Below are 16,220 nucleotides of genomic sequence, written 5' to 3'. Positions count from 1 at the left end.
GGGTCTTCTCCCCGCTGTGTCTGCCCTCTCATAAAGATGAGCGCCGAGCCTGCGGCTCACGCTTCACCAGCAGTGGCTGGAATCTTACACTCGTTTAATGTCTTGCTTGAAATTAAAGTAATGGGAAACACAACCATAAGAAATCCACTATAGGCCACGTCGAGTCATAAAACTGTAGTGCTGAAAAGCACGGCGGCAAGAAATCACTGCTGATGTGAAGGGAGCAAAATAAATATCTGCTGGGGTTTTAATTAACTGCCTCTAAATAATGGAAACGAGCAAATTAGACTCCCTTTTAGGAGCCAGATCCCGTTGTCGTTTATTCCCGGTGATGGACAGCGCTGCGCCTGTGATGGAGAGGTGTAAATCAGGAGGCAGCTCGCTCTCTAGCGGCCCCTGGAAACCTGGCCCTCCTGAGCCTGTGTCTGCTCTGCCCCTGCTGGGTGATTTTTGCCTCTGGGCCCATGGAAGGGGAAAGTGTGGAGAAAGGCCCCGAGGCTTGGAATCTACCTGTGGGTCTCTATAGTAAGGATTGTCCTTATGCCATTCAGAAGATGGCTGTGATTGAGAAAAGACTCGATTTCACGTTTGAGCCTGTGATGGCTTTGTGACATTGGGAAAGCAGTTTCACCTCTCTGGGTTTCTGTCCCCTCATCTGCATCAGGGGAGAAAACGTGCAGAAAGGGTTCTCCAAAGCCAGTGGCCCAGGTCCTGGCGCGTAGTAAGCACTCAAGAACTTCCCAGGGGCCAGTGCCGTGGCTCACTTGGTTAATCCTCTGCCTGTGGCACTGGCATCCCATAGGGGTGCCGGGGTTCTAGTCCCGGTTGTTCCTCTTCCAGTCCAGCTCTCTGCTGTGACCCAGGAGGGCAGTGGAGGATGGCCCAAGTGCTTGAGTCCCTGCACCCGCATGGGAGACCAGGAAGAAGCACCTGGCTCCTGGCTTCGGATCGACACAGCGCCGGCCGTAGCAGCCATTTGGGGAGTGAACCAACGGAGGGAAGATCTTTCTCTCTGTTTCTCTCTCGCACTGTCTGTAACTCTACCTCTCAAATAAATAAATAAAAAGAACTTCCCAGGGCAGGCTTCTTGCCTGGTCCAGATCCCAGCAAGGAAAGATTTGCTGTCCCAATGCTTTGCACCGTGGAAACGATCGTGCAGATGGTTTTTGTCCTTTGTCCTAGGTTAATATAATAAATTACACTGATGGAATATTGCATCCCTAGGGTAAACCCTACTCAGGCATGATCCCTTTTATAGAATTGGGCTATATCCTCTGGTATTTGCTGTTAAAGATGTTTTGTGTCTGCATTCACAACGGGTAGAGGTCTTTAATTTTCTTGTAACGTTTTTGTTAAGTTTTGGTATCAAAGTAATGCTAACCTCTTAAAAGGGGTTCAAAAGGGTTCTTAAGTGTTCCTCCCTCTACTTTCTAAAAACAAATTACATATGATTGATGTGATTCCTCCTTTGAATGTAGAATCGTATCTACCAGTGAAACCAGCTGGGCCTTGACTTTTCTTTGTGGGAAGGTGTATTTTTTTAAAATAACATATTCAATTTCTTCACTATGTGATTTAAATATGATGGGTTTTTTTTCATCTGCTTTCTTTGGGTTTACTTTGCTTTCCTTTCATGGCATAGACCTATGCTTTTAAAGCTATGTATTTCTCTCTAGGCACAATTTATCTGTATCCCATGCATTTTTCCATGTGGTATTTGTATGCTCTTCAGTTCCAATTATGTTCTGATTTCCCTCTCCATTTTTTTTCTTTAATCCACATAATTAGATGTGTGTTGTTTAATTTCCAAATACCTGGTGTTTCTCTAGATACCTTACTGCTAACCGCTGTTGATTTCTGATTTATTTCCCTTTTGGCCAAAGGCTGCGTTATGCACTCTGTGGGACTGAGTTTGTGGCCACTGCATGGTGTTGATGAATGTGACATGTGAGACTAGGCTGGGTTGCAAGTGAATGCAGCATTTTCTGCACCTGTCAGGTAGGAGAGAGTGATTGAGAGTCTTGTCTAGATTATGACTATGTGGACTGTTTTTTTGTTTTGTTCTATTAATTACTGGAAGAGTGGTGTGAAAGCCCCCTGTTATGACTGTGAAATGTCTTTGTCTCCCTCTCACTTAGTCCTTTTCCACTTTGTGTTTTTTTGGTTTTTTTGTTTGTTTGTTTGTTTGTTTTTTTGCATACTAATAAGAACTTACAGAATGTGTTCCTTCTAGAATGCAGATGTCTGGAGTCTTAGGATTGGCTCTGGTCTGTGCCATTAGGGAAGGGTCCACTTTTCCTGGTTCTTCTTATGTCATCTAAGAATCAACTGTACCCTGGACATTCTGAATTTTATGTTACGAAGACTCTAGGCTGTCACATTTCTGCAAAAGCAGTTGCTGCCTTACTTTATCAGGCTACTAGCTTTGTTGAACTTCAACTGTAGACAGGGGACTCTCAGTCTGTCCCAGAGCCAGCCAGAGGCTTGGGTGGAGTTTGAATTTAAACACAGCATTTGTTTGGGCTTCTCCTCCCTGGCTGTCTCCTCAGTGGACTCCCAGCTCGCTCTCCAGCAGTGCTGCTGGCTGGGCCCTGAGGACAACAGTCTCCACAGAGTCTGTGCCGTTCTGTCCCCATGCAGCTGTGTGGGCCTGCACTGCTTCTGAGCAATGATCAAATCAAAAAACTCATGCACAACGTAGCTGTTTCCTGTCTCGACCCATCTCCACATCTGCCGATTTTGCTCACTCCCCAGAGCTCTCAGGTGTTTTGTTTGTTTTTTTTTATTTAAACTTGTGCAGTGTGTGACATTTTGCATGATTTTGGAACATTCTGGATGAAACAGTGCAATCCGAATACTGACATATAACTTGTGTACTATATAATTAGTATTTTATAAAATTGTTAAAATAACTTTAATATAATACCATTAATTTTGCTTTAAAAATATTAAAAATTTTCTCTATAAAGAATTATACACCTTCAATCCTGGTGACTAAGTGAATTATAAACGAGACTCCACTTGCTAAAGGCTGTTCTGCTGCCATGGTAATCAATCAGTAACAGCCATTCTCCGGTACATACATACATCAGATTTTTATAAGTGGCCAAGATGCTGTTGTTTTAATCTTGAGTGTTATTAAAATTTTAAAATCATTTTGTATCCTATATCAGTACCATCCAAGTCGTCATTATTAACTGGAGCTAAATGTCACAGAACCACCCAAAGAAGGTCAAATGGGCTTTTATTTTAAAAGAGAGCATTATCCTAAATGTTAGGGCAGCGTCCAGAAAGTCAAAATCAGCAAAAGGCACAAGACGCCTTCGTTGTTGTAGAATGTGCCACTCTTTTGTCTCTATGGGGAAATGTAAGTCAATTGTGTGTGTTCTTTTTTCTTTAAAGATTTATTTATTTGAAAGGAGGGAGGGAGGGAGGGAGAGAGAGAGAGAGAGAAACAGAGAGACAGAGAGACAGAGAGACAGTGAGACAGAGAGGTTAATTGATCTTCCATCCAGTGATCCACTCCCCAAATAGACACAACAGGCAGGGCTGGGCCAGGCATAAGCCAGGAGCCTGGAACTCCATCGTAGACTCCCACTTGTGTGCAGGGGCTCAAGCATTTGGACCATCTTTTGCTGCTTTCCCAAGTGCATTAGAAGGGAGCAGGATGGGAAGTGGAGCAGCCAGGACTCCAACAGGTGCTCATATGGGATGCCAGCATCACAGACGGCAGCTTAACCCACTGTGCCATAACGCTGGCCCCTAATGATATATTTTCTAGTAGCCACATTATAAAAGTAAAAGAAGAGATGTAGAATTGACTCTAATAATATATTTTGTTTAACCCTGCATATTTAATATGACCATTTCAATATTACTAAATAAAAAATAATGGAGATTTTCTGGTTTTCATTTAAAAGTCTTTCAAATCCAGTACACCTTTGACACTTATGAGACATCTCCATTTGGATTCTAATTTTTTTTTAGAAATACTTGATCTGAAGATTTCACAAAATTCACAGTTGAAAAATTTGATTTACATATCTATACATAGTTGAAAGTTTTCCAGTAACTGAATGGAATATCTGTTCTTGAGTTTAGATTTAAAATACTAAAATCTAATGAAAATTTGAAATCTATTTCCTGGGCCATGCTAGCCATACTTCAAGGATTCAAGTGCCATGTTGTAGCTAGTGGGCTCCACATCGTGGGGTGCAGATCAGAGTATCCAATAAGTCAGCCTTTGCAGGAAAAACTACCCCAGGCTTACCTGGCTTCCTAGACATTCTAGATGAAAAAATTCAGCAGGAAGTAGAAGGAAAATGTGAGTAAAAAATTAGAATTAGCTAGGGACAAGCAAAGCCTTTAGGTGACTTCTGACTGGTTCAGGCATGAGGGCCTATGTCAGACCCCTGTCTGGACACTTAAGAGAAAAGGCAGGTGGAGAGTCCAAGGAATTCACCTGTTGGCATTCTCTGCATCAGTTCCCCTGGACACTAAGACCTCCATGCTTGATCTTAGCCAAAAGGCCGAGAAGCGATGGAATACTGAGACTTCCTCTGGCTAAGTGCGAGGGCTGTCCTGTTAAGCTCCCATATCTTGAGAACTCACTGTGACTCATCAGTTGTTGGCCCCTGGAGGGCAAGGACAGAGGCTTGAGGTTGTGGGAACCTCTGCTCCTTCCTAGATCCCCTCCATGCATGAGGTGGATGGCATATAAGTCTTGTTGATGGAGATAATGGGATAGCAGCACAGAGCCATTGTAGCTGCAAGGGACTCGCCACCCTCCAAGAGGCTTCAACACCCATGGTTTTTCACTTTTTTTTTTTTTTTTTTTTGACAGGCAGAGTGGATAGTGAGAGAGAGAGACAGAGAGAAGGGTCTTCCTTTGCCGTTGGTTCACCCTCCAATGGCCGCCGAGGCCGGCACGCTGCGGCCGGCGCACCGCACTGATCCGATGGCAGGAGCCAGGTGCTTATCCTGGTCTCCCATGGGGTGCAGGGCCCAAAGACTTGGGCCATCCTCCACTGCACTCCCGGGCCACGGCAGAGAGCTGGCCTGGAAGAGGGGCAACCGGGACAGGATCGGTGCCCTGACCGGGACTAGAACCTGGTGTGCCGGCACCGCTAGGCAGAGGATTAGCCTATTGAGCCGCGGCGCCGGCCATCAACACCCATGGTTTTTCTAAAGGACAAAGGGAAATTGACAGAAATAGACCCAGGTAATGAGTGGATGTGAATGTGGCTTGCCTGGCACCCAAGAACCCTGGCAAACAAGGTGCCTTCGTGTCTTAATCAGGTTCTCTATCCTTCATGCACGGGTCTCCATTCCTCCCTGACAGTGGGAAAGATGTCTGCTGCCACCTTGTCATCAGGTCTGATGTGGGAAAAGTCAAGGAGATGTCTAGTTCATGAGTGGGAGACCACACCTCCCCCGCCCCCATGCAGGCCGACCCGGACCCACCCACCTGCCAATCAGCTATGTAACCAATCCCCTTCTGGAAGTGAATGAGAAGCCTGGGGAAGGGGAGGGGGCCCTTGTGCCTGCTCTCTCTCCTCTCTTGGACTGGTATGGAGGTCCCTATCTACCCCTCCTGGCCCACTCTCCCTTAGTAATGCCCTCATGTTCTGTGGAGTCTTCTCACTTTCTAAATAAACCTGATCACGCTGCATGTCGTGTTTCAGCCTGCACTTAGAATTCTTCTCTTAAGTAAAAGGCAAGAACCTGGAATAGGAGTTTGAGGCCAACCCAGCCCACAACATATTTAAAATAAAATTAAAGTAAAAGTCACTCAACATAATCACCACTATTCCTGCCGCCTGTGCCAGGGGTCGGCGCCTCACATCTGGCGCAAGCAGCCTCCGCCGTTACGGCAGCTGGGATTGAGGGTACCTGGCTGGCCTCAGCACAGCCAGGCTGGGGCCGCCACAGCCCAGGTCCAGGATGGTAATTTTTGAGACACTTAGGGTTAGAAACATGTTTGTAGCAAATGTTAAAATTTTAGCCATTACAATCTTGATCACCACCCTATTAGCTGTGGTTCACTGCTCCCCACCCCCTGTAATCTGACAATACCTGGCTAGAACTGTGGACGACCTCAGGGCTGGGATTGGATACCATAGGTAAGGACACAATGGTGGGATCAGGGGTACCAGTCTGCTCTGATCTGCTCTAGCTTTCTGCTCACTTCATCAGAAAACTGTTGTCAGAATTAAATGAGAGGGCTTTGCACAGGTCACTCAACCCAGCTCCTGCCATTGAAATGTTCAGTTAAAAAAAAAAAGTTCTAGCTGGCACCATGGCTCACTAGGCTAATCCTCCACCTTGCAGCACCGGCACACTGGGTTCTAGTCCCGGTCGGGGCACCGGATTCTGTCCCGGTTGCCCCTCTTCCAGGCCAGCTCTCTGCTGTGGCCAGGAAGGCAGTGGAGGATGGCCCAAGTCCTTGGGCCCTGCACCCCATGGGAGACCAGGAGAAGCACCTGGCTCCTGCCATTGGATCAGCGCGGTGCGCCGGCCGCAGCGCACCAGCCGCGGCGGCCATTGGAGGGTGAACCAACGGCAAAAAGGAAGACCTTTCTCTCTGTCTCTGTCTCTCTCTCTCACTGTCCACTCTGCCTGTAAAAAAAAAAAAAAAAAAAAAAAAAAAAAAAAAAGTTCTGTTTTGATCATAATGTGGTTACCATAGGAGGAGGATGGTTTTATTCCCATTTTACAGGTGGATAAAGACAGGAAGCAGTTCTGATGGGCGTGAATCCAGGTTTACCTGATGTAGCAGGTGCTGCATCCTGCTGCCTGCAATGTCTTGGAACAGAAGCCCCGGACGCCATTGTGAAGAGAGAGGTGGGCCAGCATCAGTGGATGGGGCTCGTCTCAGCCGCTTTGTTTGGCTGAAGTGCCTTCCTCCTTGCCGCCACAGCATCCCTCTGTGGGGGCCGCAGAACAGCCAGAGGTTGATGCTCAAAGTATTGAGGAGGGGAGAGTGCTCCGTCACCACTGTGCACCCGCAGCACCTGAACAAGACACCTGCTTCAGCCTTTGCAGAACTGCACTGCCCCTGATTCTTTGTTCCTCTGCCTCCTTCTGACTGCAAAGACAGAACTGAGCCAGCTCCGTGTCCAGTCGCCACCTGGGCAGGTCAGCGCAGCTGGGATCCAGGTTCTCTTCGTGGTGGCTTTGCATGCCTGGTCCCTGGGAAACACTCCGTATGTGAGCTGCAGCGATTTCTGGAAACTAGCGTCATGCGTTTCTCCTTACTGTACCATTGATATCGCATTGATGCCCCAGGAAGTGTTGCTGAGTGAATGAATACAGTTCAGTCCCTCAGGGCAGGACCAGTGGACAAGACGCAGACCCAGTGACCAGTGAACGTCTCTGCAAGCTCTGCCTGACCTAATTCTGGCAAGCTCTCCATATCTCTCAGTATGTATAGAAGTTCTTACAGGGGCTGGCACTGTGGCATAGCTGGTAAAGCCACCGCCTGCATTGCTGGCATCCCATGAGTCCAGGCTGCTCCACTTCCGATCCAGCTCTCTGCTATGGCCAGGAAAAGCAGTAGAAGGTGGCCCAAGTCCTTGGACCCTGCACCCATGTAGGAGGCCTAGAGGAAGCTCCTGGTTCCTGGCTCCTGGCTTCGGATTGACACAGCTCCAGCTGTTTAGGGAGTGAACCAGCGGATGGAAGACCCCTCTCTGTCTGCCTCTACCTCTCTCTGTAACAGTCTTTCAAATATATAAATCTTTTTAAAAAAGCAGTTGTTGCATCATTTATTCGTTCAACAAATACTGCCCAAGGGAGAGAAATGCCTTGTCTTCCTTCATGTTTCAGGAACATAATAACTGTGCTTTGTTAATCTTCCAAAAGATGGGGCTTTATCTCATCACAAAGCTTTAGGAAAATGACTTCTTGAATAAAAGCATCTGTTTTATTTTGCTCAATTCTAAGCAGACTTTAGAAAGCTATAAATAGTGACACCTCCCCCATGCCTTGGTTTCTAATGGGAACCAAGGTAAGTTGTCAACGCGCTTCTAGCTATCTGCAGGCCAGAAGGCAGCATTAATACGACTGTAACAAGAAGTAAATAGACCTTTACACTTCCCAAAGCTCCTCCACTTTTCAGGTGTCACTGTTGTCTCCTGGTACTCTGCAGTCCAGCTGTGCTGAACAGGAACTTGGGAAGAGCAGAGACAGCAGTCAGGGCCAGGCTGTCTGAGCATGTCCTCAGGGCTCACATGGGGGAGGGCACGTTCCACATCCAGCAAACCTTTCCCCTTCAGCTTTCTGCTTTTGAAGACTTTAAATTTTCAGTCTGAACTGGGAAAGTTTAAAGCCAACTGTCAAGTTATACATGTATTGTATATATAGTAGCTCAATTCATGAAAGCTAAGATGTGAATTAACCCAGAAGTCCATCAACTGATGACTAAAGAAATTGGGGGGCCAGTGCTGTGGCGTAGCAGGTAAAGCCGCCGCATGCAGTGCCGGCATCCCATGTGGGCTGCACCAGCTGCTCCTCTTCTGATCCAGCTCTCTGCTATGGACGAGGAAAGCAGCAGAAGATGGCCCAAGTCTTTGGGTCCCTGCACCCATATGGGAGACCCAGAAGAAGTTCCTGACTCCTGGCTTTAGATTGGCCTCTCTCTCTCTCTCTCTCTCTCTGCCTCTCCTTCTCTCTCTGTGTAACTCTGACTTTCAAATAAATAAATAAATCTTTAAAAAAAAGAAATTGGGATATATACATACTACTCAGCCATAAAAAGAATGAAATCTTGTCTTTTGCAACAAAATGGATGCAGTTGCAGGCCATTATGCTTAGTGTAATAAACCAGTCCCCAAAAGACAAGTGTATTATGTTTTCTCTGATTTGTGGTAACTTATATATAGAGTACAAAAAAAAGTAATCTATAAAAGTGAAATTGACATTTTGAGGTTTGATTATTATTTATAGCCCTTGTCTATACTCCTGAGGAACAGTGTTCTTTCTGCTTATTACTTGTTGAGTTCTTTATTTAGTGGAGGAATAAGCTTGTGATAATGACGTAAGTTGAAAGTATGTCATTTCAAAAATTAAAAGTAAAATAAGGAAGAGGAGGGGAGGGTGGGTGGAAAGTATCATTATGTTCTTATAACTGTACACATGAAATATGTGAAATCTGTTCCCCTTACATAAATAAATAAAAACCAATCTATATTCATATTTGTATTTTTTTTCCTAAACTCATCCCAGATTTGACATCCTGGGCTTGATTACCTGTTGATGTGGTTTGCATCTGTGCTCTCTGAGTTTCTTAGACTGAAAGTGACGACAGATGAGTCCACATAGTGGTGTGCAGGACACTTTCACAGAACCTGTCCCACCACCCCCAGCCCTCAGGTGGTGAGGTCCTTGTTGACCTCTGTCCTGTGAGCTCAAGGGAAGACAGAGTGTGGCTGAGCTGCTCAGTGGTAGAAGAGGCTAGGGAACTCTCTGGAGCTTCTTTTATTTTTTACATTTTATTTATTAGAGAGACAGAGAGATTTTCCATTTGCTGGTTCACTCTCCAAAATGCCTGCAACAGCCAGGGCTGGGCAAAGCCAAAGCCAGAATCTAGGAAGGATCCAGGAAGCGAATCCAGGTTTCCCACATGGGTGGCAGAGACCCTAGTAACTGAAAGGCAGCCTCTGCTGCCTCCCAGGTGCAGGTGCATTGGCAGGACGCTGGATCAGAAGCAGAGGCAGGACTCCGCCCCAGGCACTCCCTCTACTGTGGGATGCAGGTGTCTCTGCTATGCCCAAAGCTGGCCCTCTGGAGCCTCTTTCATAACATAATCCCATCACTGGACCTCATCACCTCCCCAAGCCATCATTCGGGTGTTTTCAACATGTGAATTTGGGGGAACACGGCACTCAGACCATTGCGGGTTGTCTCTGTAAACCTCACTGGTCCATCGTGCACTGTGAGTTTATGCTCAGTGTGACTGTGCCACGGCAGGCACTGCTCCTCTGCAAGCTCACTGGTTCACTGTCAAGTAGATCTCTCCAAAGTGGACGTAGTTCATTAGGCAATATCGAAACCTCACACTTGTGAGCATTGCTACCCTTCTCATCAGAAGAGTACTAACGTCTTAATAAATGGTTCAACTCCCAGTGGCTGATGGTTTTCCAAAATTGAAAACTCCAATTTTTTATCTTTGGCAGCAATACTACCAATGCTTTGCTTTGGAGTGAGAGGCTTACTCAAGTTTGAACAAAGAGCTTGTCAATCATTGGCTCAAGTTTGAATGATCAGTTTGTCATTCTGTCAAGTGAAAAAATGGCATCCCACAGAAAAGGTTCCAGGTTCCTCTCCCAGCTCAGTAAAACACGCAAACACGGTTCCCGGAGACAAACCAGGTGCTTGCTGTGGTTGTCCTGCTGCATCACTGCGCGACATCATCTCCTTTCCCTTACTAAGAATTTCTTAGCCTTGGGAACCACTTTAGTTGTGATCAGATGATTCCCACAGAAAATTAGCCTCATCTATTTTGGGTTTAATTTAACTCTTCAGATCTTAGCCATTTAACCTTAGTGGTAGTTGTGCACCCCAGGGAGTGCTCCAGAAGCGGTCTGTGCACTTTCGCTGGCAGTGTTCTCATGTTGGCATTGATCTTGGGATAGAATCACACGGCAGGCACTTTGGAGGTTGTTGTGTTCAAGCCCGGCTAACTCAGAGTGGAAATTAAGCGTGAGGATCTGATGAATCCTGATTGAGCCTCGTCGGAGTGGGCAGGAAGGAAATGCTGAGATGAGAAGCAGCGGCTAAGGGGAACTGGCCTGCCTGTTAGACCCTGCTCCACAACCTGTGTGTCTGGTCTGTGGTCCCACAGCCACACTGGAGAAATGGCCAGGAGGGAAGGTAGTAAAAACAGAATGTTATAATGCAATTGAGGAGGGAAGAAGTAATGGGAAACCAGAAACCAAAAGGTAAGATTGATATTGATTAACAGCTTAGGAAACGTTGTTAGTGGGAGCTCAGGGCCTGTTTCCTGTATGTAGAATGGAAATTTCTCCCCTGAGACCCGAATTCGACTATGGACCATTCCCAGGGGCAAGGCCAGAGAAATAGGTATAACAAACGTAGCCCAGCCAAGGGGAAGAAACGCATACGTGTCACAGCGCACTCGGCTCTCTGAGAAGTTAGCTTTTCAGGCTCCCCTGGGACTCTGAACTCATGTAGACTCAGCACCACCGAATCCAGAGAGGACGTTGCAGCTCTGAGTGGTGGCCTTTCTCCCCAGGGGAAGTGTGGGTTCTGATGCCTAAGGGAGGGGGGAGAGATTTTGGTCACAGCAGCAGGAGTGGGGAGGAAGGGCAGTGCGGCTCCCACTTCTAAATCCGTGGGGCTTCCAGCTTCTGCTGCTGAGGGTCTGGGGGGGACCCTGGGTTCTGTGTTTGCACTGCGCTCCTCGGTGATGCCGCTGGCTCATGGAGCTCGCTCTCAGAGAAGGTAACACGGGACGAAGGCTGTCTCGAGCTTTGGCCTTTTACTCCCTTCCTCTGCCCCCCTGTGACTTCTGACTGCAGTCACCGTTCTTAATCCCCGGCTGGGTGGGCGAATGGGACGGCTGCTGGGGAAGCCGGGAGAACCAGGCGGTCCCAGGCACGAGGGTGCGCCCCTGTTGTTCCGCCGGATGTCCGTGGTGGTGATATGTCCATGCATGAAATGTGGCTGTTTCTCCGCCCGTGAGGCGAGCGTGGGGCCTGGCAGCCTGTCCAGGTGTGACAGGTCTGTGTGTGTGCAGGAAACGTCAGGGGGACTTGGGATCTGTCAGGCTGGCCCTGCCGAGGCACAATGCGGTGTGCTATTCTCATGACTCCCGCTCTCTATCTCCCATCCTACTGCAGGGGAGATCTGCGCGTTCAAGATCCACGGCCAGGAGCTGCCCTTTGAGGCCGTGGTGCTCAACAAGACGTCTGGGGAGGGCCGGCTGCGCGCCAAGAGCCCCATCGACTGCGAGCTGCAAAAGGAGTACACGTTCATCATCCAGGCCTACGACTGCGGCGCCGGGCCCCGAGAGACGGCCTGGAAGAAGTCACACAAGTACGTGGCCTGCCCCCGGCTCCCTGGACGCCCCTCCCGCCCCGGCCCGCCCCACCCCAGCCCACACCCATCCATGCCCGATGGTCCCAGCCCTGCTCGGCTGCTCCCAGTTCCCCAGGCCCCGTAGGCACTGACAGGCTGCTTCCTGCACCCGGATTGCCCTCCCCACTCTTCATGAGAAACACTCCTTGTCCACCTTCAGGGCCTGAGTGGTGATGTCACTTCCTGTGGGAAGCCTTCCATACAGACCCACTGAGGATTGTGGTGTCCTGCGGGTGTGCCAGGCCACGTGCGGCTCTCTGTCACAGTACTTCCCACATGGGGTCATCGCAGTCTCTTCCCTGGTGGTCTCTGCCTCTGAGCCTAGCACAGAGAGGGAGCGAGTGGCTGGAGGAGGAAGATGAGGAGGGAACCAGCTGCCTAAAGCTGGGTAAAGGAGGAAGATGGGACTGGGGAGGAGTCCAGGGATGGGTTCATCCCAGAGCTTCAGGGGAGGGCCGGTGAGGACCCTGGTTGGAGGGGTGACCATCACTCTTGCAGCAGGTGCTCTGACCAGCTTGTGGTTTCTCCACTCACTTGGCCTTGGGACATGAGTCAATATCCTAGGGAGGTGTGAGGGTTGGGGCGAGTCTTTACCTACCACGTCTCTGCCTTCTTATGTGTGGTCCCAGGGCTGTGGTCCATATCCAGGTGAAGGATGTCAATGAGTTTGCCCCCGCCTTCAAAGAGCCTGCCTATAAAGCCGTCGTGACGGAGGGCAAGATCTATGACAGCATCCTGCAGGTGGAGGCTGTCGACGAGGACTGCTCCCCGCAGTACAGCCAGATTTGCAACTACGAGATCGTCACGACAGACGTGCCTTTCGCCATCGACAGAAATGGTGAGTGTGACCCCACAGTGGTGTCAGGGAGCGAATCCAGCACCCCCACCCTGAAGGCCCAGTGGGGGCTCTGCATGGACCTGCCCTGCCCTCCAGGGAATGGCTTGATGTGGTTGGCAGCCCTGCCAGGTCTCGGGCAGCACTGGGGAACCTCAGAAACCTCAGGGGACAGTCTGTGGGCTCCCACGGCCGCACACCTGAGCACTCACAACAGTCCATCAGTTGGCCACATTTCCCAGCTGCCATCCAGATACAAGGGCTGCCATCTCTGAGCCATGTTCGGGTGCCTTTTCCATGCACCAAGGTGTACACTACCCACCTCCACCACCACCACCACAGCCTGCCGTCTGCCCCCAGATGAAAAGGTGTGGACTTTGAAACAGCTTCCAAACCACAGACCTATTCGGGAAGCTCACAAGCTCTCACCAGTGCCCCTCGTGGGACTTTCAACCCCAGCAGGAATGAAGAATGAGAGAACCCTGCCACCCTCCTCACTCCCAGAGCGAACTGAGAACAATCCCGGGATGCCACTGAGACATTACCCTACAGTATAAACCCCTAGGCAGAGGCCCAACCAACTCAGCTCTTTTTGACTGTGATTTTCAGTACTTTGGTTACATCATATTTCATGTAATCTATACAATATCATGATTTTATATAATTTATGACATAATCATATTCGATTGTTTCCCACGAATGATAATTATTTGCTAAACATATCACTTCGTGTGAGTGTGCATTTATTATCCCTGCTTTGTTTCAAATAAGATTTAACTGCTGCACTAAAATGCAAAAGTTGCAAAACCTGAAGTTTGTCCCCTCTAATTACTTACTGGATGTCAGCCATGGTGCTAAACACTTGGGTTGGAAATAGAGGAGAACTCCGAACAGATACGGGCCTGCCCACATGAAGCTTATCATGGGAAATCAAGCGGCGTTAGGGTACCATTTGTGCAGAAAGCATGAACTGGACCCCAAGCTTCCCGGCAGTCAGTGTCTAGAAGGCAGTGCACCCAATCACCAGCTTGCAAGTCTGCAGGAGAAACAGCGCTTCTTCAGGTTGAGACCGGGGAGAATCCTGCTCTGTGCTACCACCTTCTGTATGCTGAGAACTGCAGAAGGTGCCATAGGGATGGAAGCTGAGGACTCACCCTTATCCCATATCTCAACTAGCTCTGGCAAACAGAACTAATATTTATGAGACAAAAAATATAGTAATGAAATAGTTTCCTATAAAATGTTAAAAGACACCTGAGCAGCAAGTATATACCTGGACATCACTAGTTGTGAATTGGACAGGGCACAAGATCGGTGCATAAGAAAGTAAAGAAAGGGCTTCCACTGTGGACCAACGGGCTAAGCCCTGCTCCCAATGCGGGCATCCAATATCAGAGCACCAGTTTGAGTCCTGGCTGCTCTGCCTCCAATCCAGCTCTCTGCTAATGCTCCTGGGAAGGAAGCAGATGATGGCCCAAGTATTTGAGCCCTTGTCACTCATGTGGGAGTCCTGGATGGAGTTCCTGAGTCCTGGCTTCATCCTGAGCCAACCCTGGCTGTTGCAGCTACTTGGGGAGTGAACTAGCAGATAGATCGATCTCTCTGCATTTCTCTCAATCTCTCTTTCTCACCTCTCCTCCCTGCCTTGCCTCTCCCTCTGTCATTTTGCCTCTTAAATAAAAACATCAATCTTTTTTTAAAAGTGAAAGGAAATACTGGGCTTTAATTACTAATGAAAATGAAGGTCATTTCCGTTAGTGAAGCCTATCAGGACTGATCCCTGACAGCTTCTCCCGCAGCTTGGGTGCTGTGCAAGGCTGGCCTGTCCCCAGCACACCCTGCCAAGATGCCCCACTCTGAGTTTCTGTTCCCCTGCGGTCACTTTCCAGGCTGTTCCCATGAAAGCTTTGGAATTTGGGCAGTGCCAGGTTTGTGGGGAACAGCAGGACCGGACAAGTGGAGGCATCGTGATCAGTGGTCAGGCTCACTTGGCTTCCTGCACTTGTTCTAGAATGAGAGACGAGATGCTAATTCTTTCATCAGAGGGTACACTGCCCCAGTCATGGACATAATTACTCACCTTGATGAGCCATTTCCCTAACATATGCCAATTTATTTCCCTGGCTGTCTCATTAAAAGTGAGTAATGGGCCTTTGGCAGGCCGCTGCCTCCAACTTTGGTTTACAGTATGAGATGAAGAGGCGAGTGGGCACACCCAGGGAGTGTGGGCCCCCGACAGCGAAGCTTCCAAAAGCACTTCTCCAAGTAATGAAGGCAGGACCTAGGGACAGGCACAGAAGCAGCTCCCATTCTAATGAGCTTCCCAGTTGGCCCCAATCCATCACTACTGCTGGCGACCTTCCCAGCTCCTTGGAGAAGTTCTGGGCACACTCATCAGTGAATGTTGGGGACCAAGTTTGAGGCCCCCTCACTGAGACCTGGATTTCCGCAGCCCCTATCCTATGGCTTCAGGTACTTGGCTCTGCCATGATCTTTGCTTTTAGGAGCGAGGAGGGATACAGGGTAGCATGGAGGACAGAAAACGTGGTGTGGAGTCAGGCTGACCCATCTTGAACTGGAGACCCCACTTCTCCAACTGGAGGCCCTTGACCTCCTCTCCCACCAACTTCTTAGCAGTTGGGGGCACGCGCCAGTGATCTGCTTCAGTTTCACCCACCCAGTGTAGCTGAGATATCTGCAGTTGTCTGGGAACAAAATAGAAGGACAGGGACTATCTATCAGCCATGTGATGGGGACCACCATACTTCCCAATGGCCTGTTGTGCCCAGGGCCCCAGCAACCTTCTCTTAAGAGAGCCTCAATAGCCCTTGAGGCCACCACGCACACTCCCATGATTTTCAATACTGAGGATCCAGTGTCACCATCTCGGGTCCCGTCAGCCTTCTCTGCAGGGGACTCCATCAGCCTTTGCCGCTGAGTAAACCACTAGGCATAGCTGCAGCAGAATTCCCTCAGCTTTTATTACTATAGGTGCCATAGTTGTTAGCTTTTACAGTTTCCAGATCCACGAGTCACCACCCTTCCCCCTCTTTAGAGCTGCCCCAACCCAGCACAGCCACTGTGTGTCCCTACAAATGGCCTGGGCCCCACTGCAAAGCCAGCCTGCACCACCATGTGCACACCTGTGCCTTGCCCCAGGAACATGCATGCAGCTGGTCCTTGCCCTCATCACCAGGTCTCGTGACTGCATGTGCCTGCAGCTGCCTAGTGTAGCCAAGTGCATACTTGCCATCAGCCTCATTCTCTGTAGCAATGTACATGTAAG

General features: G+C 48.9%; 1 protein-coding gene across 1 annotated transcript in view; it reads left to right on the top strand.

The window, feature by feature from the left end:
- Positions 1–16,220, top strand: part of CLSTN2 (calsyntenin 2) — a 352,520-nt gene that overhangs the window by 218,927 nt on the left and 117,373 nt on the right. The window contains exons 3-4 of the mRNA XM_062182012.1: positions 11,862–12,057; positions 12,729–12,937. Coding sequence (XP_062037996.1) covers positions 11,862–12,057; positions 12,729–12,937 — 405 coding nt within the window. The remainder of the gene's footprint in view (positions 1–11,861; positions 12,058–12,728; positions 12,938–16,220) is intronic.

Source organism: Lepus europaeus, chromosome 2 (assembly GCF_033115175.1).
Source record: "Lepus europaeus isolate LE1 chromosome 2, mLepTim1.pri, whole genome shotgun sequence".
Taxonomy (NCBI): Eukaryota; Metazoa; Chordata; class Mammalia; order Lagomorpha; family Leporidae; genus Lepus; species Lepus europaeus.
The sequence above is the reverse complement of the archived record's forward strand: the minus strand, read 5'-3'. Positions and strand labels throughout refer to the sequence as shown.